This window comes from Falco cherrug, chromosome 20 (assembly GCF_023634085.1).
Source record: "Falco cherrug isolate bFalChe1 chromosome 20, bFalChe1.pri, whole genome shotgun sequence".
NCBI classification, from domain to species: Eukaryota; Metazoa; Chordata; class Aves; order Falconiformes; family Falconidae; genus Falco; species Falco cherrug.
The window spans coordinates 3,946,631-3,967,543 of NC_073716.1; the positions used below are offsets into that span (position 1 = coordinate 3,946,631).

Below are 20,913 nucleotides of genomic sequence, written 5' to 3' on the forward strand. Positions count from 1 at the left end.
TTAAATACAGTAATTACCTTTTTTTTTTTTTTTGACAATACAAAGGTTCAAGTTTACTGTAAAAGAGGGTCGGTGCTACATGGGAGTCCGAAGGGGTGGGCTTGGCCCAGGAGGAACTGACAGAAATCACATCAGTGTGGAAAAACGCCACTGGGGTTGGGGAGCCTTATGCTGGTATATGATCATGTGTAAATACAGCCTTAAACTACAGGAGAGATGATACAAAACGCTGGAGCCCTCAGAGCGGGGCACAGAAGGTGCCCTGGCGGGTGCCGGCATCCCTGATCCCTGCCTGGTCACCCCAAACCCAGGAGAGGCTCTGCTGGATCTGCCAGCGCTGCCCGAGCCACATGTGGGGAGGGTCTGGGTGGCTGAGACCACCAGGCTGAGGCTGCCACCAGACCCCGCACCCCACCGCGGTGCTGCCAGCGTAGCCACGTGGCACCGGCACTGTGACCAGCCATGTTCCCCAGCAGCACCTCCCTGCGCCCCAGGAAACCCACCCTTCGCAGGGTGGCACTGGGGGGCCGGGGGGCTGGCAGGGGCAGAGACCCCCAGCCCCACCAAGGACCATCCTGGCAAATTGACTCCGGTTAGAAGCTGTGTGCAGCCTCCAGTGCGGCACCGCGCAGCCAGCCAGGTGGGCACCGGGGTGGGCACCCGCTCCAGCAGTGGGCCAGGGCAGGCAGGAGGGTTCAGCAGCAGCCCGGTGAGATGCTGAGCCATGCCAGGACACATGCACCTGGGGACAGGGGACGTGGCACGGGGACACTGGCACCCAGATGAGAAGCCAGGCGAGGCGGGCAGCACTTGCACCCCCATTCCCACCCGCACGCCCACTGAGACAGATGAGAACATCCCTGCGAGTGCTGGGGAGCTGACATGCCATGCCATGCCGTGCCATGCCGTGCCGTGCCGGGAAGCTGCCAGGGACCAGGGGGACACAATGGTGTTTCACTAAAACTGAAACATTTCGTTCACACCAGGGGCCTTGGCATGGCCAGGGCGAATCCACACGGAAAACCAAAACTTCCCACTGAGGCCATGGAGCCAGGGGGTGGGTCAGGGGGTGGGGATCAGCAAAATCCCCTCTGTCTTTGGCACACTTGCCATGGCAGCCAGCATGGCTATTTCTCACCTAAAAGACATTTAGGTGAAAAATTTCCAGCCTACTTTGAAAAAAAAAAAAAAAAAAAGAAAAAAAATAGCTACAAAAATAGTGACAATTTCTCAGCTGCAAACTTTGTGCTGGCGAAATCTGCAGATCCTGTTGCTGAGATGTTCCAGAAATTCATCCCGGTTTTGTCACATTGGCCAAGTTGGAAGAAGAGAAGACAAAACCCATTGCCGGCGGTGCCCCGTCCCACGAAGATGGAGGATTTCAGCCTCAGGGGCCACATGGTCAGTTTTAAGATACCACCACCACCATTTTTTAAATATTAAAAATCTTTGGGGAAGAAAAAACCACAACAAGCAAACGAACAAACGAAGCCCACCCTGCTGGGAGGCGTCTCCTGGGCATCCCTCATCCCCCACCCCTCATCGCCAGCGCCTGGGAGGACACAGCCCTGCACACATGGGGGTGCCCGATCCCCTCGCCCGGGGCCGGTGGCTGGGGATGGGGCAGGGGGAGATGGAGCCAACTTTGTCCCCAGGCAGGGAGAGCGGGATGGGGCTGGACTGTGGGGCAGGCGGTTCCCAGGCCGGGGGGCTGAGGGCTGCAGCAGTGAGGGGGGGTCTCGTATTGCTCTGTGCGGCTGCGATGCCCATTGCATGCACACCTTTGGGGGAGGGGGAGGCAGGCAGGGTCCCAGGCAGATGGTGGGCTCCTGGGCCCCCCCAGTCCTCGCCTGGGCAGCCTCCCGATGCCGGGGAGGGCAGGATGAGGCACTTCTGCTGCCACATGCAGAGCTCTGGTGTGGACGGCAACACGCTGCGGGCAGGGGGGCTGCTGCGGCACCCCACGAGGCACTGGCATGGCCACGGCTGCCTGTGGGGCCAGGCTGGTCCGGGGCAGCAGATGAAGCCTCGGCCGCAACCACCGGGTTCCGTGTCCCCTGGCCCTGCTGCAGCGCGGAGGGACCAGGGCAAAAGCCAGGGGGGCACCACGGGGTGGGTGGGCAGCAGCGGGAGCAGCACCCAGGGGCAGCAGCATCGTGGGTGCTCTGCTCGCTCCACCCAGGCAGCCCAGCACCATCCCCAGGGCAGCATCTGTCCAAGCAAGTGTCTGTGCGGGATGGAGGTGCTGCTAGCGCGTGCCGGGGACCCCTCCGAGGTGGCAGCTAGTGGTCACAGCACAGGTCGCGGTGCCCCGTGCCCTGGGCAGCCTGCGGTGCAGAGCACTGCGGCAATCCGGGGCGCACGCTGGGTGCCCAAGCACCAGGGAGCTGCTGGGCAGTCACGTCCCCTCTCCTCCTCTCCTCCACAGCCCTGGCAGGTGTCCCGGCCGCAGCATGGCACAGGGCCGCCGCGGTCGTGCTCACATGCTGTCTGCCAGCTGGTGACAGTCCAAGTCCCCCTTCAGCTCCAGGAAGCCCGGCAGCTTCACACCCGTCTTGCGGTCCACGCACCAGCACTTGCCCCGCTGCCCATCCAGCGCCGGGTGACACTGAGGGGACAGGTGCGGTGAGGGGTGCCCAGCCTGGCCCCCACGATCCCATTCCCATGGGCTGCCTGGCTGGGGCAAACCAGGGGGCTTTGCCACCCCCATCCCACCCTGGGGCTTTTGCAGGGGACCCTCCAACACCCAAAGGGTGATTCGCAGCGAAGCAGGAGCCACGGGTGGGCTCTACCGTGCGCTGACACCACCGGCCCATCCACCCACCCCACCCCCCTCCAGCCTCAGCCTGGCTCTGCAAAATGCCCCCATGTGAATGGCCCCCCGGGCCCCCCCCGCGATGGGCGAGAGCCCACCCTACCTGCTTGGGGTGGAAGTTGCCGTTGCGGTCGCAGTTGGGGATGGGGATGACGTACAGGTCCTCGTGCGTGCGGGTCTGCGAGGCCGCCAGCCGCTCCAGCGCCCGGTGCAGCTCGCTCTGGCACGAGCCCTGTGCCTGCGGGAAGCAGGGCCTGAGCCAGCAGCAGGGCTGCTGCGTGCCCCTCCCCCAGCACCCCAGCCCTGGAGCATGGCCCAGGGGTGCTCAGCACCCATCCTGCCCTCCCCAGCCCAGCTGCCCGCCACGGTGCCACACGGTGCTCACTATGGGCCGCGTCTCCTCACGGTGGTACGGGCTGCCGCTGTTGCGCATCTTGTTGCCGTTGTTGACCCGCTTCGCCTGCTGCTTCTGCAAGCACTTGCGGTCATGGATGCTGCAGGGGCTGAAGCTGTTGTTGGGGTGGTCGATCTCCTCCTTCTCTGCAAAGACACCGACCAGAGGGGGCTCAGCGCCACGGGGCAGCCCCGGTGATGGTGATGCCCCAGCCCCTGCGGAGCAACTTGCACCCCCAGGCACAACGTGTAGACGGTGCCACCAGACCCCACACCACCCTCCCTGGTTCCCACAGGTGTCACCACCAGCCCCGGGGTCCCCTCCTGCCACCGCGCTGGGCTGAGCTCTCCCTGCAGCACTGGGAAAGGCTCCTAGGAGTTTTTACAACCCATTCGCCACAATTCACGGGCTTGTTGCCATGTGTCTGTTATTGTAGGGTTGCAGACGCATGCTGCGAGAGCGTCGGGCAGTCGCTCCTGTGTGCTGCGTGGCACGAGGCTCTGGCTGTGCCCCAGCCAGCCACATGCCACCAGGCACCGGGTTGCTCACCCACGGCACCGGGCCCACAGGGCTGGCAGATGACCCCAGGATACACAGCCAGGGAGCCCCAGGCAGACCCCCGGTGCCCCCCAAAAGCTGCCTCTGAAGAGCTGCAGCAGGAAGAGGGGCACTGGGGCTGCACCGGGGCGGTGCTGAGCACCCGCCAAGTCCGGGGCGGCAGCGGGCACCACAGCCAGGAGCAGAGCCGTGCTCTGCTGCAGGGCACAGCCCCCGCGAAGACATGAAAGAAGAAATTCCTGGAATAAGAAAGTTAATCTCCCATGGGTCCAATCCCAAAAGGCGGCGCTTGGCATCCTCGCCTGCGCCAGGAGCGCAGCCAAACTGCAATCCCAGATGTTGGCAGCTGGACGGAGCATCATGAGACCCGAGCTCTCAGCGCGACTTTATTTTTTAAAAAGCTGCTGGTCCCTCTGGTTTGGGGCCCGTTAACCCTCTGCAGAGGGGGGTGCCCTGGGAAGGCAGGGTCCTGCCTGCGCTCAGAGCCCTGTCAGGCACGGTCCCAGCAGAGCTCTGACTCCCAGCCTGCCTGGGCTGTAAGAGGAAAGCGGCCAGGGCTCCCTGCTGGAGTTTATCCCGCGTTTGGGCTTGTACTAATCAATATTGCAGTTGGCAACGGGAAAAACCTTCCCAAAGCGGGTGGGGGGCAGTCACGGTGCAGCACGGGTGGAAACACGCCGGAGACTGACAGCACCAGGGATGGAGGCTGCTGCGGTGATGCCCAGCACCGGCCCTTCGCAGCGGGGTCAGAGCCGCAGCCGCCTGCCCGCTGCATCCCCGTGGCATCCCGGTCTCCCATCGGCACCGCACGCGGCAGCTCCCCTGCAGCAAAGGGCTCCTGGACCAGCTCCCAGCAGCCCGGTTAAAGTTCACAGCAAAGCCCCGATCGAAGCCTTCTCCTTCATTCGTGTTATTTGCTTTTTGTTTAATCTGTCAGTTTTTTTCCAGGAAATGGCTCATGCCCTTGAAATTTGAAACACAGACCCAAAGTCTCCAGGACCCCGCGCAGAGCGATGCCAGCCCCGGCGGCACCAACCACGGGGCCGTGGCACAACACGGGCACTGGTGGCAGAGCCCAGCTGGGGGCTTGGGGGGGCTCGGGCAGGGATGCTCCTTCCTTCCCCTGCACCTCCTCAGGGAAACACACAGGGAAGAGCCAGGCAGGAGATTTGGCACCGGTGGGGACCACCACGCCAAAGTCCCAGCACCTCCATGCGCTGCTCCGGTGCCCTGGAAAGGCAGGACCAGGAGGCAGTGGGCACTGCCCGCTCTGCCTGGGGGAAGCCCTCACCCACCCCTGGCACAAACACCTCTCCTCCCCACCGCCAGCCACCCTCAGAGCATCGAATCTCTCAGCTTAAATAAAACCAGATGCCAATAACGTTTTCGTAAGGCCACATGAAACATCGGTGCCTCTGGGCAGTGAGGCGACTCTTGCCGACGCTCGGCTCTGGGGACAGAGCTCTGGGACCCGCGGTCCCCTGACTCACAGGGTCCAGGCCAGGACCCCTCCCCACAATGGGGATCGCTGCAGTCCTTGGGGTGATTTTCCCACCCGCGAAGTGACACGCAGCAGCTCAAGGAGCCTCTCGTCTCCCTTCGCAACCCCCCTGCACCAGCTGGATGAGGAACCTCCTCGCACTCGCGCACAAAGATGCGGAAAAAGCAACTCTGTGGAGCCTGAAGGTCCCCCCACCAGCCCCCCCACCAACTCCCAGTGCCGCCTGGTCTGCTCCAGCCCCTTGAGAAGCATCACCTGGATGCCAGGCCGGCAGCCCCGGTGCCTGTGGGGTGCCCCCAAGGCTCCCCACACCTCCGCCCCTGGTCCTGCTCCACCTGGCAGCCTTGGCCACGCAGCGCAGCCCCATGCAGCAGGCACACACACACACACACACACAGTGCTGCCGGTTGCGTTGGGGCTGTGCCAGCCTGTCCGAGTGGCAGGGGGAGGGCAGGCAGAGTGGGGTGGGGGGCTCCTGCTTGGCTGAGGGCTGGGGGAAGCCCCTCGGCTCGGTTTTGGATGGAAGCGGGTGCCAAGGGGATGGGAACGGGTGCTGCCCTCGCCGGCCATCCCAGCAGGAGGAGGGTTTCTGCCCAGCCTTCTGCCCAGCCCGCAGCCAGGAGACACAAACGAGTCATTCAGCATCGCCTTCAATTAGCAGGAGCTGCAAATGAGGTTGGTCACGTGCTGAACTTGTGATTCACGGTGCGGAGCCCAAGGGAGCAGGGAAGGGCTCCGGCTCCACCGCGCGGCTCCCGCAGGAGAGCCCAGGGCAGTGACCGGGACCGCGTGTGTGTCCATGGGAGAGGGACGAGTGTCAGGGACCCCCACAGCTCCAGCCCCACTCCCCCACACCCCACCAGCCCCGGTGCAAAAGACCCCACATGCCCCATGGGCCAGAGGGGACACATCCACGTGTCCATGGCAGACATGGCATGAGCCGCAGCGAGTCCCAGCACCCTCTGCCTCCCCATCCGGCACCCCTGGTGTCACCTGCGGGTGGTCCTGGCAGGGCTGTGGCACAGCGCCAGCTCTCTTGGCTGCCAGGGCTCTCAACTTGGCAGGCGCTGGCACAGGGAAGTCTCTGATCATCCTGCCAAGCCCTGGCCCTGGCAGAGCGCATGGAGCCGGGGTACAAGGGCGGCTGGGGCGCAGGCACCCACTGCCCCTTGGCCAGGGACGCTGGCTGGGAAGCCTGGCCCGTCCCCATCCTGCAGGGACATGCTGCCGAGCCCTGCAGTGCTCAAACACGACCAAGCACCCCAGTGCCTCCCAGCTCGGCACCCAATGTGAGCCGATGGAGAGGAGGTGGGGATGCAGGAGACAGAGTGAAGGATGCAGATGATTCTCTGTAGGGACCAGAGCCTCGCCAGGAGCAGCGCCCAGCCCGGAGGAACCCAAGCACAGGCAAAGCCCAGACCCCACCCCGGGGGACATACGGGATGGGGCATCAGCCTCGCCCGGCCCCCTGACCGAGCAGACAGGGACAGCGATGGAGACAGGCAGGGTAGACAGTGCCAGGGGCTGAACCCAGCCTGTCCCCACTGCCCGTGCACCAGCCAGCCAGGGCTCAGCCACCTCCATCCCTCCCGGTCACTGCACGTGGGAAGGGAACGGGACCTGGCCCAGCCATTGCTTACAGCAACCACGTGGGATGAACGCAGTTCCCATGGGGTCAGTTTTTCCCAGACGTAATTATTTACCCAGCATTAAATCACTCATCCTGCGTGCCGGGGAAAACATCCTCACCTCCTCCCGGCTACCACACGTGGGTTCAGCCATCACGTCCCCCAGGCACCCGCAGGCTGTGCTGAAAAGCCACAGCTGGCACCTCCCAGGGCTCCGTTGCAGGGCTCTAGCCGAGCAGGCAGATGCTCCAGGAGCCAGGCCAGAGCTGGGAGCGCTGGGAGCGCTGGGAGCGCTGGGAGCGCTGGGAGCAGGAGGCAGGGACCAGGGTCCTGCACAAGGTGCCCAGACCCACAGCCATGGGAGAGGGTCTTGGGTCAGGAGAGCGGCCACCCGTTCCCTGGCTTCCTTGAAAGTCCCGTCCCGTGGGTGCCACAGGTCCCGGGTGAGCAGAGAGGCTCTTTCCTCGATGGAGAAGGGAGCCATCGCCCATTGCCTCGGAAAGCTCAGCCTCAGCCCAGCCCCCCCACACACAATCCCAGCCTCTTCCCTGGAATGCGGAGCCCCCCGGGCTGAGCCCCCAGACAAAGTGTTTACTGTACAAGCTGCTTCCCAGCCGCCCGCCCACTGCAGCCTCCACTGCCGGACCCGCTCAGCCCCGGGAGGACACGGGCGCAGCCGGGGGCCACCTGTTCCATACGCCCCTGCCCCTAAAGAGGCATTTAATTCCCTTCTGCTTACCCGGAGGGGACCTGTTGGATGCACCAGCCATGCCAGGGTGCCCTCACTGTGCCAGGCAGGGCTGCAGCGGGAGCAATGAAGCCTGCAGCCCCCAGCCCCACGCTCCCACTGGCTCCAGGCTGCCAGAGTGGGACAGGGACCCGTGGCTCAGACATCCCACCAGGACCTTCCTGCCAGAACTGCACCAAGCAATGTGTTGCAGGGTGTCCTGCCCGTGTCCTGACGTGCTGTCCCGGGTGAAGGGGCTCGCTGGTGCCCTCACCCCCACCTTGCCACCTGTGATGCTGCAAGGCAGACACGGTGCCAGATCGGTGAGCCCAGCTCCCACGGCCACCCACCCGTCCCCCAGCAAGGCCAAAACAGCGTGGGAAGGAAAGGAAAAAACTGCAAGTCTGTTTCCTAAAGGCTCTGGGAAAAAATGCTGCGTTACACAGGGCATGGCCAAAACCAACAGGCCTTGGCAGCCCGACACAGCCCCGGGCCAGGGAGCCCAGACAGCTCCTGCAGGATGTGGGATGAGGACAGACAGGCCGAGCAGGGGGTCTCCGCAGCAGACCCCATACTGAGCCCTCACGGCAAACTCCAGTGCCTGGAGAGGGGCAGCTGGAGGAGCCCATCCGCCGAGGGCACTCCTCACAGTGGGGACACTGGCAGATCTGCCATGGATCAGCCATGTGAGGAGGGAATGGAGCTGGGATCCAGCCCGCAGGACGGACAGGGATGGACACTGCTCCAGCCCCTTCTGCTCCTTGGGGAGCTCCAGGTGACCCCGCACAGGGACACAGGGCCAGGCCAGCTCATGGACCATCCCATGGCGGGATGCTGCTCCCCAGCTCTGTGGGACATGGTCCTGATCACAGCCCGCAGGACAGGGAAAGGAGAGCATGGCATCCAGACCCACTGATGCGCCAGCACCACGGGTCAGGTCCCCATGCTCATCCCCCGGCGGCAGCTCTATTCCCACTGTCAAAGCCACGGTGCACCCTGCGCAGCTTGGGCTGGGCACCCACCACCAGCTCCCAGCCCCCAGCCCCTGCCCGAGCACCAGGGAGGTGGCAGGCGGCCACGATCAGCACCTGCGAGAGGGTCCTGGGGCAGACACACACAGGCAGCAGGCTTCTCCAGCCTGGCCCTGTCTGCTGCCTGCACCCCACTGCCCTGCCCGGCCATGGGAAGGCCACAGCTCCTGGCAGAACCCCAGCACGGAGCCCATCCTGACCTGCCTGCGAGGGATGCAGGTGCCCCAAGGCCTCTTTCCTGTTTCCTCCCGGCAGAGCCGCCAGCAGCATCCCAGGGAAGGGGCAGCACAGGGGTCACCATGCAACGGGAACTTCGCCACCAGCTGGGATGTGTCCCCAAGGGCTGCGGGTGCCTGCGGGTCCCCGGGCTGCCCTGCTGGCCAGGGGCACTCTGCGGCCAGGGCACGGCAGGTGCTCAGTCCCGGCGAAGCGCCCTGCTCCAGCACGTGCAGTGCCGCTGGCCGTGGCACGGCTGTGCCCATGGCAGGTAAGGGTGGCACAAATGTGACCCACTGGTACCCGGCTGTGCGAGCCCACAGCTCAGCGCTGCTCCCTCCCTGGGACACGCGCATCCCCGGGCCACCCCATCCCACCGCAGGGTCCCAGCCGAGCCCCCTGCTCCCAGCCCTGTGGCCCCAACTCCCGCCAAGCGGGCGGAGGGGCAGCTCGGTGCAAACGGAGGGGCTGCGGCACCGACCTGTCGAGGTGCGAGGCCCCCCAGGCGCCCCCCCCGGCCCCCCTGCCGGCCTTACCTGGGGGGTGGAGGCTCTCCTGGATGGCCTCGACGTCGGCCAGGTCGGTGCAGACACCCTGGCCGTGCATGAGGGTGTGCAGGGGCCGGGGCACGCCGCGGGGGGGGTAGCACCGCAGCCCGGCGCCGCAGCGGGCGGTGTAGACGCCGCAGGCGGTACCGCGGCCGAGGGCGCAAGTTGCGCAGCAGCCGCAACCCGGCTCCCGCACCAGCTCCGCGCAGCCCTGCGGTGCCTTGCAGCGCGCCAGCCGCTCCTCCGAGCACGGCGGGCACTGGATCGCCTCCTCGCCGCCGCCCGGCGCCGCCGCCAGCACCAGCAGCAGCAGTGGGAGCAGCGGGAGCAGCGCGGGCAGCGGAGGCAGCGCGGGCAGAGCGCGCATGGCGGCTCCGCACCGCTCCGCGCCCGCGCTCCGGCCCGCGGCTGGCGGCGCTGGGCTGGCGGCGGCGCCGGGCGGCGGAGGCTTTATGCGGCCCCTGGCCACACCTCCCGCCGCCGCCACCGGGGCCACCGGCGGGGCCGCCCCCGCCGCCACCGGGAGAGGCACCGGGGAGAGTCGCTCCCCGCCGCCGCCCGCCCGTTTCAGCACCGGGGAGGGTTTCAGCACCGGCGGGGCAGCGCCGGCACCGGGCAGCGCGGACAGCCAACCCCCATCCCCCCCCGCCCCCGGCATCAGGACCACCCGTCGCCCCCTGGCAAACCGCCCAGGCACCCTGTCCGCCACCGCCTGCGCGGTCCTGGGAGCAACTGGGATGAACTGGGACATACACACACACCGGACGGCGCTGCAGCGGGGGGGGGGGGGGGGGGGGGGCTGTGGCCAAGATCCCCCGCTCGGGGTGGGCGCCGGGCCCCGGGCGCGGGGGGCTGCCCCGGTGGGAGCCAAAGAGCTGCCGGCAGCTCAGCATCACGGGCAGCTCGGGCCCCGCCTGTCGGGGGGGGCCCGCCGGCTCCCCGCGCCCCCCAGCCCCGCACCGGCCCGGGATAAGTTGAAAGCTGCCGGCACCTAGCGGCTACTTGGGAAAGTCGGGAGGCGGGTGGGGACCCCAGCATCACCCCCCGCCCCGCCCCCGCCGCCGGTCCACGCAGCCCCCGAGCCACACCGCGGCGGGGAAGGCCCCGGAGATGGCGGGGACCGGCCCCTGTGCCCGGGGGGGGACCGGTCACCCGGGGGGCTGGTGACCCGTGAGCTGCGGCCAGGGGCTTCGCGGCCAGTGCTGGGCTCCGCCAGCCCGGGTCGGGGGGCGCATGGGGGCGGTGGGAAGGGCTTGGGTGCAGCCGGGGGGGGGTGACAGGGGGGTCTTGGGTGCAGCCTGACTGGCGTGACAGGGTGGTCTTGGGTGCAGCGAGGGTGGGGTGACGGGGGATCTTGGGTGCAGCCAGGGTGGGGTGAGCTCTGGCACAAGCGCAGCCTCGCTGACCCTGCCCTGTGTGAGATGCTGCAGCACCCGGCCAGGCCTTGCACTGGCTGTTCCCCCAGCTCCCACCCAGCACACTGCAAGGACACAGAGACCCCCTCTCCCTGCCCCGGGGACAGGATGAGACCTGCTGAACTCGTGCCATGGGACAGGCACATCATCCCAGTTGTTCCCAGGCTTTGTCCTGCACACCCAGGGATGCACCGGCACAGCACACCTGGGCGCTGGCCATGTCACCATGCACCCTGGTCAACGCTGGCAAAACCACCTCCCTGTGCTGCACAAAGATTGATGAGATGACTGCAACCATCCCCACCACCGGCACCACTGGGGACACGGGGCAGACTGTCAGGATGGTGACCTTCACCCTGTGGGACATGGGGAGCCAGCCCAGCCCTGTGCAGCACTGCAGAGCGAGCACAGCATGCAGGGAACCACCACATCCCACCGGGGCTGCGCCGGCCCCACCAGGGACCTGGCTGAGCAGCGGGTGCTGCTGGGGTTTGGGACTGCGCTCTGCACCACGTACGTGGTAATTAACAGTCATTAAATCCCCAGACACTGGGATTCACTGGTGTGGGGCTCAGTGTGGTGGGGGGGATGAGAGGAGCAGAATCAGCCTGTAAGGCAGGGCTCGGGCTGAGAACTTGGAATTCATCCCATGGGTGATGCTCAAACTGGCATTCTGAGGCCTGAGTGCCAGCACTGGTGGCACTGGCCATGCAGGCTCCCAGGACCATCTCTCTCCTGAGCCAGGCAGCACCAAGTGTGCAGGCAGGAGATGGGCAGGTGGGACTTAGAGATGAGCAGGCAGGATCCATGTCCCCCACGCTCCCGAGCCCCCCTTCTCCCCTCCCAGCTGGTGCAGGGGCCCTGCAAGGCATCTCCAGCGCTGCTCCAGAGCCTCTGCCCTGCCTGGCGCTGCTGCAGTGGCCGTGACTCGGGGCAGAGGCACCAGCCTTGACACAGTGTCCAAGCGGGGACCAAACCCAAACAGGTGCCCAGCCCCGCTCAGCCTGCGGCACCTTATCAGGCCTTGGCAGCGCTGAGCGCCTGCTGCAGGGACTGTTGTGTCTGCGGGCAGTGCCAGCAGCCAGCGAGGCGCACAGGGCACTGGGATGCTCTCACTGCACAGCCCTGGGGGCTGTCCCCCCCTCTGGCCAGGCACAGCGCCTCCAGGACTCCATTCCAGGACCATCCTGCGAGATGGAGAGGGGCTGGGCTGGTGCCTCCTGCCCCCCCGATCACAGCCCTGCAGCCAAGGAGGGTGCTCAGTGCCTGGTGTTCAGTGCTCGGTGCACAGAGCTCAGTGCACGGTGCTCGGGGCAGTCCCGTGCCCCTGGCCCCAGGGCTCCGTGGGCTCCCAGTGCAGCTTTCCCAACATCGGTGGGTCTTTGGGGTCCCCAATACTGGGGGGGCCAGGCTGGGTGCTGCTTCCCTGCCACTCACCCCAGCATGGTCTGGAGCCACCCCAGGCCCGGGGGGAGGCTGCAGGTTGGCTCAAGGCAGGGGCAGAAGTGGGGCTGGTGTTTAGAGGGCTGGAGACCCCCCAGGGTGGCCCTGAGGGACCCTGTGAGATGTGGGGCCCTTTGCACCCACTGTGGGACATGGTGACTGCACACACTGCAAGGCACAGGTACTGCACACGCTGCAGGGCGCTGATGCCTCTGGACTGTCACAGCCCTGTCCCCAGGGCTCAGCCCGGCTGACCTATGAGCCGGTCTCCGTCCCCTCCTGGCACTGGGCACCAGTGGCCAAGCAGAGCCCATGGAGCACCCGGCCGCTCTCACCACAGCCGATGCCCCCTGCTCTCATCCAGCTCCTTCCTCCATTCCCCTCCCCACTGGTTTTTCCCCCGTTTCCAGGCAGCATCTCCTCCCCAGCCCTCCCTCGCCTGTTTCAGCATCTCCTCCAGGCCCTGGCTCCCTTCCCCACGGTTCCCAGCTGCCCTCTTTGCCCCTGACTGGCAGGGCAGACAGTGACCTGGCCACATGGTGCTCAGCCCCCGCTGGATGTGGCCCATGGGGCGCGGGTGCTGGGGCGGGCAAGGGGCGTGTCAGGCGGTGCGGAGACCGCAGTGATAACAGCAGGAGCTGTGCTGGGGCCGTGGGAGTAGATGTGGTGGACGAGCAGGGTGAGCCAAGCATCTGCATCCCGGGCAGCCTGGCCCCGAGGCAGCGGCATGGGGTCCGGTAGCCCCCAGCACCTCCTCCGCACGCTCTGCATCCTCTCCGTGCTGGCCGGGCACCTGGCCCCTGCCACAGCCCAGTGGTTTTACCCCCTGGGCTCGGAGAACAGCAGCCCGGATCCGGACACCAGCCCCACGGCCCCCACGGCCCCCACCCTGGGTGGGGAGGAAGGTAGGCATGGTGGGATTGGGGCACGGCTTCCCCGGCACCCCCAGCTCCTGCGCCACAGCAAGGAGGGACACCTCCAGCGTAAGGCTGGAAGGTGAGGTGTGCCATGCTGGCATCCAGGGCTGTTGGCGGCACCACAGTGGCCACAGCAAGTGCTGGGAACTGGGAGTACTGTGTCACCCCAGTCCCTCTCCAGCCCTGCCACCTCCCGCTCCATCATCCCTTTGCTCCTGCAGATGGAGATGCTGGTGGCATGGAGGCCACGCAGAAGATGCTGCTGAGCAAACCCCCACTGGCGACGGCCCCCAGACGCCGGGAGCCCCTCACCAAGGGGGTAGCGAAGGGTCCGGGCCATGCCCCAGCACGCAGGCGAGGCCAGGTGCCTTTTCCCAGACAGCATCCCCCCCAGCCCTGCTGCTCCAGCCCCCCCGAACCTCCCCAGCCACTACTGGGCTCCATGCCATGTCCTTCCCCTTATCTGTGCCCTGCCTGCACAGTGCCAGCCCAGGAGGGCAGCATGCCCTGCTTCGGCCCTGAGCCGCGGCTCAGCCACATCTACCCCCTCGGAAAGGAGCTGTGGCAGCTTCTGGCATCCCCCCGGCATGGCACAGCACCACGGCAGCGCTGGGGCTCAGCCCCCATCCCGGGCTGCAAGCAGCCACAACTGCCGGAGGGTCCCACGTGCCCCCTGGGATCCCCCCGAGCCCCGCTCCGAGCACTCCCCGTCTGTCCTTGCAGCACCGACCAACAGTCACCCCGGAGATCTTCGAGGGGAGCGCGGAGGAAGAGGAGTTCCTGCAGATCAAGGTGGTGGAGGGGTCCTGGTCCCCAGGGCGGCTGCGAGGGGCAGCCCGTGGTGGGCACCTGGGTGAGGGGCTCTGGGAGACGTCAGCTGGCAGGGTGGGATGGGGATGGTGCTGTGGGACATCAGGGCGGTGCTCGGGGGTCTCACACTCAGCCCCTCCACTCCTCCAGACCACAGCAAAGGGGCTGCCCCGGCAGGTGCCCCCAGCCCCAGAGACGGACCTTGCCCTCCAGGTGAGACGTGGGCACAGGGCACCCGTGACGCACCCTGCGGCCGGGGTTCCCATCCCACCCCTCACCACTCTCTCCCTCCCCAGATGCACAATGGCTCCGGCTCCGGCTGCGTCTGCCCCGTGCGCCCCGGCCCTCCTGGCCCTCCTGGCCCGAAGGTGTGGTGGTCCTCCCCCAGGAGAGGCACGGGGACCCACAAGGACCTGCTGGGAGAAATCCCACTGCTCTTTTGGCCGTGCAAAACCTTTTCTGCACAGGATTTGGTCTCTGGCTTTGGGGTCTGGGTTGGGGGGGGGCTCTGGTGTCCCCTGGCAGGGGGGCAGGTGGTCCCCACAGTGGGCACTGGCAGAGGAAAGTGCCAGGAGCTGGGAGCCAGGCTCTGTCTTTCCCCAACAGGGAGGGAAAGGAGACCGAGGGTCCCCAGGAGAGAGAGGCCAGCCCGGATTCTCCGGGGAGAGAGGGAAGTCCGGCAGCCCAGGACAGCCAGGTCACCAGGGTCCCCGGGGCCCCCCGGGTCCTCCAGGACCACCGGGGCCCCCAGGACCACCAGGCACCTGGAAAGCCAGGAGCCCACCTGCGCCTGCTGCTCTCCCCGAGGGATCGGAGAATAATGAGGTGAGCGCCGGGGTGGGGGGCACAGGCAGGTGATATAGGGAGGGTAGGCGATGCTGGCGCTGGCTGTGGTGTCTGTCCCCAGCTGGATGGCAGGGCTGGGGAGGGCTGGGGCGTGTGGCCGTGGGAGTGGGCAGCCCAGGGAAGGGGGACCGGAGGGTGGGATGCCACCATTCACCAACTCTGCTCCCTCCTTCCTCTCTCCCTCCAACCTGACAAGCAGCTGGGAGCATCCAGCCCTGCGGGAAACCCAGGACCCCCAGGACCCCCTGGGCTGCCTGGGCTGCCCGGACCCCCAGGCTACCCGGGCCATGAAGGCCCCCCAGGGGCCCCTGGGCGGGAAGGGCAGCCGGGACCCCCCGGCCCACCGGGGGCTGTGGGACCACCCGGTTTCCCCGGGGCTGAAGGACCTCCAGGGTCTCCAGGCTTGGCTGGGCCAGATGGACCCCCAGGGGCACCAGGGCTCCCAGGCCCTCAAGGTGCCCCCGGGGTGCCTGGGCACGAAGGACCCCCCGGTCCCACAGGACCTGCATCGCTCCCTGGCAAACCAGGGCTCCGAGGGGAGCCAGGATTCCCCGGACTAAAGGTAAGGGGCTCCCAGCCCAGCCCGTCCATGGCCCTGGGGCCAGAGCAGAGCCAGCGCGGGGGGGATGGAGCACCGGCCCCTCGCCCTGCCCCAGCAGGGAGCAGCCCCCAGCACTGAGCCCAGTGGAGGGCTCCGGGGCTGCCCCAGCCCTGCTGCTGCGGGGCCTGGGGGGGCCTGGGGTGCGAAGCCCCCATGCCCACCACCCCACACACTGTGTGCTGGCAGGGTGAGAAGGGTGAGCGTGGGCTGCCGGGCATGCCGGGGAGCCCTGGCCGGACTGGAGAGACGGGCTCCCCTGGCATGCCTGGTCCCATGGGGCCGCCGGGGCCACCAGGGGACTACAGGGTGAGTAGGGGGTCCTGGGGCTGCGGGTGCTTGGGGGGGGCAGCCCTCGCACCACCCTGGCACGGCCTCTCCTTCCAGTGCGACTCACGCCACACTGGGCACCGCGGACCGACCGGGCTGCCGGGCCCCAAGGTGAGCTGGGGGAGTGGGCACCGCGGGCAGCAGGTGCTGGCAGCAAGGGCACGGGGACAGCGTCAGCCGCAGTGCGGGGACCAAACAGCTCCATGGCGGGCGCTACCCATGGAGCGAGGCACAGCGCTGTGCGGGGGGGCCTGGGGACCCCGGGAGCCGGGGTGCTGACAGGACCTCTCTGCTTTCCTTCCAGGGAGAAAAGGGGGACCCTGGAGAGCGGGTTTGTAGCTGCAAGCGCTGGCACAGGGGGAGCTGGCTGGGGGGGTCCCCAGTGCGAACCCCTGAGCCCCGTGTGCTGCCCCTGCTCCCCCTCTGCCCTCTCCCTGGCAGGGTAACGCCAGCCTTCACCTTGTGCCGGTGGCACTGCCAGCACCCCAAATGTGCTGGGGCATGGAGCGTAAGGAGTCACACCATCGCCTGCAGCACATGCAAACGCACATGCACACACACCCATGCATGCAGGGAGCGCACACACGTGTGCACACCCATGCGAGCACGCAGTGCACCCACACACGCACACAGCACACGCACCCATCCCAGCACAGGCTCTAATCCTGCCTCTCTCTGCCGCTCACCCAGGGGTGCTGCTACGGGGAACATGGGTGCAAACCAGGCCACCCCCACTTCCCCAGCACCGACAGCCGGTCCGGCTCCTGGGTGCCCATCAGCGGGTACCAAACGGTGAGTCCTCAGGGCTCGTGGGGCCCCATCATGGCAAGGGGTGCCTGGGGACCCCAGCCTGGCCTCAGGGACCCTGCTGTCAGAGCCCAGGTGGCTCTGTGTGCCCCACGCTATGGCTCACCCCATCGGCAGCCCCCCAGGTCTCACAGCCCCCACTGGGACTGAAGGGATGGAGGGATGGAGGGGTGGAGGGCTGGAGGGATGAAGGATGAAGAACAGTCTCAATCTTCTCTCTCTTTCTCTGCAGGGCAGCAAAGAGGAGCCGGAGATTTACGGAGCGATCATCCCCCATGTGAGAGACCCTGCCTGGCTCGCAGCTGTGAGCTGCCCCAGCCTGGGGGGCTTCAGCTCTGGGAGGGGAACAGAGCGGGAAGGATAAGGGACAGCAATGGGGTGTCTTAGAGCTGCCTTCTCAAAAGGCAGCACTAAAAATAGCCCAGTCCAACCTCCACACTGCTCCACTGTAGGGTCTTCGAGGGCCACCTGGGCCACCCGGCCCCCCCGGGCCCCCTGGCCCCCCCGGAGCACCAGGTCTCCTCTACCTCAACGTAAGGCGCAACAGGGGCTGTGCACATGCCTGTGCCAGAGCATGCACACGTGTGAGTGTGCACAGCACGAGGGGCTCCCCACAAACCCGCCTGTCTTTGCTTCCAGAGGGTTTACCCGGTCCGTGCCCAGCCACCCTGCAAGCAGCCGGTAAGCTGCAGCTCTGCTGTCCCTGAGAGAGACCCTGTCCCCTCCCCATGCACCGGGACGGGTGTCCCTGTGCCCAGCACCAGTAATGGGCCCCACTTGCCTTCGCAGGCAGCCACCGACGCAGACTGGGCAGCAGGTAAGGGCATTTCTCAGGTGTTTTGGAGCCTCCAGCCTCCTTGGAAACACCTTTTGTGAACTTCCCGGGTGCCAGGGCCGTGCTACCCTGCATGGGTCCCCAGCACCGCAGCTGGCTCTCCCACCCATCTCCCATGGCCACCGCATCCCTGCGGGGCCAGCTCCTTGCGGGAGCACCCAGCCCCTGCGCTGGGGCACCTTGTGACCCCCCACCCTCTCCGGGCTCTCCAGATGCTGACATCCCCCAGACGGAGCGACTGGACTCCCGTGCTGATCTCCGGGTGCGTCCTGGCTGCGGCCACAGGCAAGCCCCCCAGGCTGTCCAGCTGCCCTCTGTGCCACAGCTGGACCGTGAGCCTCTCCATGCCCCCCAGCGCCAGACGTGGGTCTTCAAGTCCAAGGAGCTGATGCTGAAGTCGGGCAGCAGCGTGCCCGAGGGGAGCCTGGTCTACGTGCGGGAAGGGAGCAGTGCCTTCCTCCGGACCCCCACTGGCTGGAGCCGCCTCCTGGTACCGTGCACTGAGGATGCCCCTCGGGGTCCCTCACGGGTGGGGGGGGGCAGGCTCCAGCCCCGCAGCTAGCGCTGGGCTGGATTTGGTGCTTGGGCAGCAGACCCCCGGGAAGGAGCCCGTTGCCCCCTAACCCATCCCCTTCTGCGCATTGCATTGAGCAGCTGGAAGATTCGCAGTCGCTCTTTGCCAGTGACGACCCCTCCGCATCCACCCCACAGTACCAGGTGAGGGGTGCAGGCAGCCCCTGGGTCTGCTCAGGTCCCAGCAAGGGGGCTGAGCCCTCCTTTGCCTGCTGGGGGGGGGGGCAGGCCCCCATGGACTGTCTTCTCCTTTCCATCCAGGAGGTGAAGCAGGTACAGACAAGAGGTCCTGACACAGGGCCACCCGCGCTGGCCCCAACCGACTCGCTGGTGAGCCCTGCAGCCGGTCCGGCCACGCCGGGAGGGACATGCCGTGGTGATGGGCTGTCAGCAGGGCAGTGCCAGCCCAGCACACGTAGAGCTTGGGGTTGTGTTGGTCTGGGGAGGGTGCTGCACCCAAGGCACTCATGGCAGCACAGGGACGGGTGTCCTCGGGCTGGCCTGAGCTGTGCTATTCCAGGTTCAGAAGGAGGAGGCACAAGGGCTGTCCCAGATCCTGCCAACCACCGTTGCCCCACGGATTCCATCAGTAAGCAATGCCCGGCCCCAGGGTGGGAGACAAGTGGCCCAGCCATGGGAGAGGGGGAAGAAGTGCCCAGGGGACCCCGCTGTGCCTGGCCAGCACTGCTGGAAGCTTGCACCCTCCCGGGAAGGAGGGAGCAGAGACCTCAACGCCTGGCCATGCCTGAAGCTCCCTGCCACCCTGCCTCCCTTCCTCAGCTCCGCCTGGCCGCCCTGAACGTGCCCCTCACTGGCGACATGAGTGGGATCCGGGGTGCCGACCTGCAGTGCTACCGGCAGTCCCAGGAGGCTCAGCTTTATGGCACTTTCCGGGCATTCCTGTCGGCCCCCACCCAGGACCTGATCTCCATCGTCAAAAGGACGGACAGGACCCTCCCCATCGTCAACCTGAAGGCAGGTACCCCCGTCCCCTGTGGGGGCTGCCAGTGGCAAAGCCCTGTGGCCCCCAGTGAGCCTCAGTGGGGGAATCCTTGCCCAGTCCTGCACTGGGGCTGCTGCACCCCAGTTGTGTCACCACGTGTGTTTTGGGGCGCTGGGAGGAACCAAGAGCAAGTTATCACCCACATGTGGTTGGGACGAGGGCACCGCCCCAGCCCCTGGCTCAGCACCGCTGCTTGTGCCTGCAGGGCCAGCTGCTGGCCAAATCCTGGAGCTCCCTCTTCGAGGGCCAGACTGGTGCCGCCCTGCGGGGCCCCGTCTACTCCTTCAGTGGGCACAATGTCCTAATAGATCCCCTCTGGTAAGTCCAGCCATGGGGCGGATGCTGGCAGGGTGCCCCCAAACAAGTGCACCCATGCCAGGAGCCAGGGTGGGGGTCTGCAGCAGGTTCCCCCCCTGCCCCTGCTGCTTGCATAGATGCAGGATCACCAGAGCTGGACATGCTCCAGAGGGTGTCCCCCAGCCCCTCTCACCCCCATCCCCACCCACAGGCCTCAACAGCTGGCCTGGCACGGATCCACGCCACGTGGTGGCCAAGCCCGCAGGCGGGATTGCCAGGGCTGGCGCAGCTCTGGCCCTGGGGAGGGCCTGGCCACCCCCTTGGGCGAGGGCAGGCTGCTGGCCGGGCAGCGGCACAACTGTTCCGAGGAGCTGGTGGTGCTCTGCGTGGAGGTGGCCTTTCCCTACCGGCACATGTGGTGACCCCAGCACTGTGGCACTGGTGACCCACCAGCCACATGCCCCATGCAGCCCCCCTGTATCCTGTGGGGCTGGGGAAACAGCTCTGGGAGCTCTGTGGGCAGCACTGGGGGGTGAGCTGCAGCGTCAGGGCTGTGGGAGAGCACCGAGAGGGTGCCAACCCTGTGGCCAGGCTGTGCCATGCTCGCCCCAGGCTGTGCCATCCACACAGATCCCACCGGGTGATGCCAGGCCATGCCCAGCTGCTTCCCTGCACCTCCAGTGAAGCAGATGCTGTCACAGAAATAAAGACGAAATAATTGTTGGTGTTTTGGATGACAGTGATCTGTTACAGGGGTGGTCCTACCCAGGACATCGCCCCAGCAAGGGTTGTGGAAGGGCACACCACAGCCAGCCCAGGGAATGAGGAGAGGGTCTGGAACCATGAGTGGGCTTCAGCCCCATTGGATCAGCACAAATGGGAGTGCAGGGGGAGGAGGTGACACAACCGCAAGGACCATAAAGTCACTGTAATCCATCTCCAGTGATGTCAACATTGCTGGGTGCTGCATCAGCAGAACAGCTTCTCCCGAGTGCAGGCAGCAACCTTTGCCTCTCCTGGAGCGTGGGCAGCAGCCCCCAGCAGCAGCCCCCGACTGGTGGCTCTGGCATATGCACACAGGGGCACGCTCCAGGGCCTGGTGCCTGTTGAGGCGGCGTTACTGTGCCCTAGTGTCCCCTCAGGGCCTGCCCTGTGTCCCCTCAGGGCCTGCCCAGTGTCCCCTCAGGGAGTAGGCCCCAAGGCCTGCCCTGTGTCCCCTCAAGGCCTGCCCAGTGTCCCCTCAGGGAGTAGGCCCCAAGGCCTGCCCTGTGTCCCCTCAAGGCCTGCCCAGTAGGTCCCAAGGCCTGTCTAGGGGATCCCAATGTCCCCTCTGGGCCTACCCAGTGGTCCCAGTGGATCCCCAGGCCTGGCCAGTGTCCCCAGGGCCTGACCAGTGGGTCCCAGTGTCCCCCCAAAGCCTACCCAGTGGGTTCCAGCATATCCCCGGGCCCCCCCCAGCGACCCCCGGTACGTCATAACACCAAAGGCAAGCGGACAGGCGCTAAGGCCCCGCCGCCCAGCACACTCCTCCCCTTCGCTCTTCTATTGGCCAATATCACTGCCCGTCCCGCAACTGTCCCTTCTGAGTGGCTGATTTGAATTCGCAGAGCGCCCTCTGACT

General features: G+C 66.6%; 3 protein-coding genes across 3 annotated transcripts; 1 reads left to right on the forward strand and 2 right to left on the reverse strand.

Moving 5' to 3' along the window:
- Positions 1–9,975, reverse strand: IGFBP4 (insulin like growth factor binding protein 4). Its single transcript, XM_055697673.1, has 4 exons — positions 9,407–9,975; positions 3,201–3,355; positions 2,919–3,053; positions 1–2,608 (listed from the first exon to the last, which is right to left on the reverse strand). Exons 1-4 carry the CDS (start codon positions 9,783–9,785, stop codon positions 2,480–2,482), a joined length of 798 nt encoding a protein of 265 aa, XP_055553648.1. The 5' UTR covers positions 9,786–9,975; the 3' UTR covers positions 1–2,479.
- Positions 3,362–9,392, reverse strand: LOC129734396 (uncharacterized). The gene has a single exon (XM_055697672.1). It carries the CDS (start codon positions 6,850–6,852, stop codon positions 5,923–5,925), a length of 930 nt encoding a protein of 309 aa, XP_055553647.1. The 5' UTR covers positions 6,853–9,392; the 3' UTR covers positions 3,362–5,922.
- Positions 9,976–12,959: 2,984 nt separating the features above from the next.
- Positions 12,960–20,001, forward strand: LOC129734415 (collagen alpha-1(XVIII) chain-like). Its single transcript, XM_055697798.1, has 20 exons — positions 12,960–13,181; positions 13,415–13,557; positions 13,917–14,046; positions 15,125–15,411; positions 15,637–15,756; positions 15,835–15,888; positions 16,082–16,108; positions 16,468–16,569; positions 16,817–16,861; positions 17,037–17,117; positions 17,224–17,265; positions 17,374–17,401; positions 17,632–17,681; positions 17,775–17,909; positions 18,074–18,136; positions 18,254–18,322; positions 18,513–18,581; positions 18,773–18,967; positions 19,201–19,313; positions 19,504–20,001. The coding sequence occupies exons 1-20, from the start codon at positions 13,004–13,006 to the stop codon at positions 19,712–19,714; spliced, it is 2,142 nt and encodes a 713-aa protein (XP_055553773.1). The 5' UTR covers positions 12,960–13,003; the 3' UTR covers positions 19,715–20,001.
- Positions 20,002–20,913: the final 912 nt, after the last annotated feature.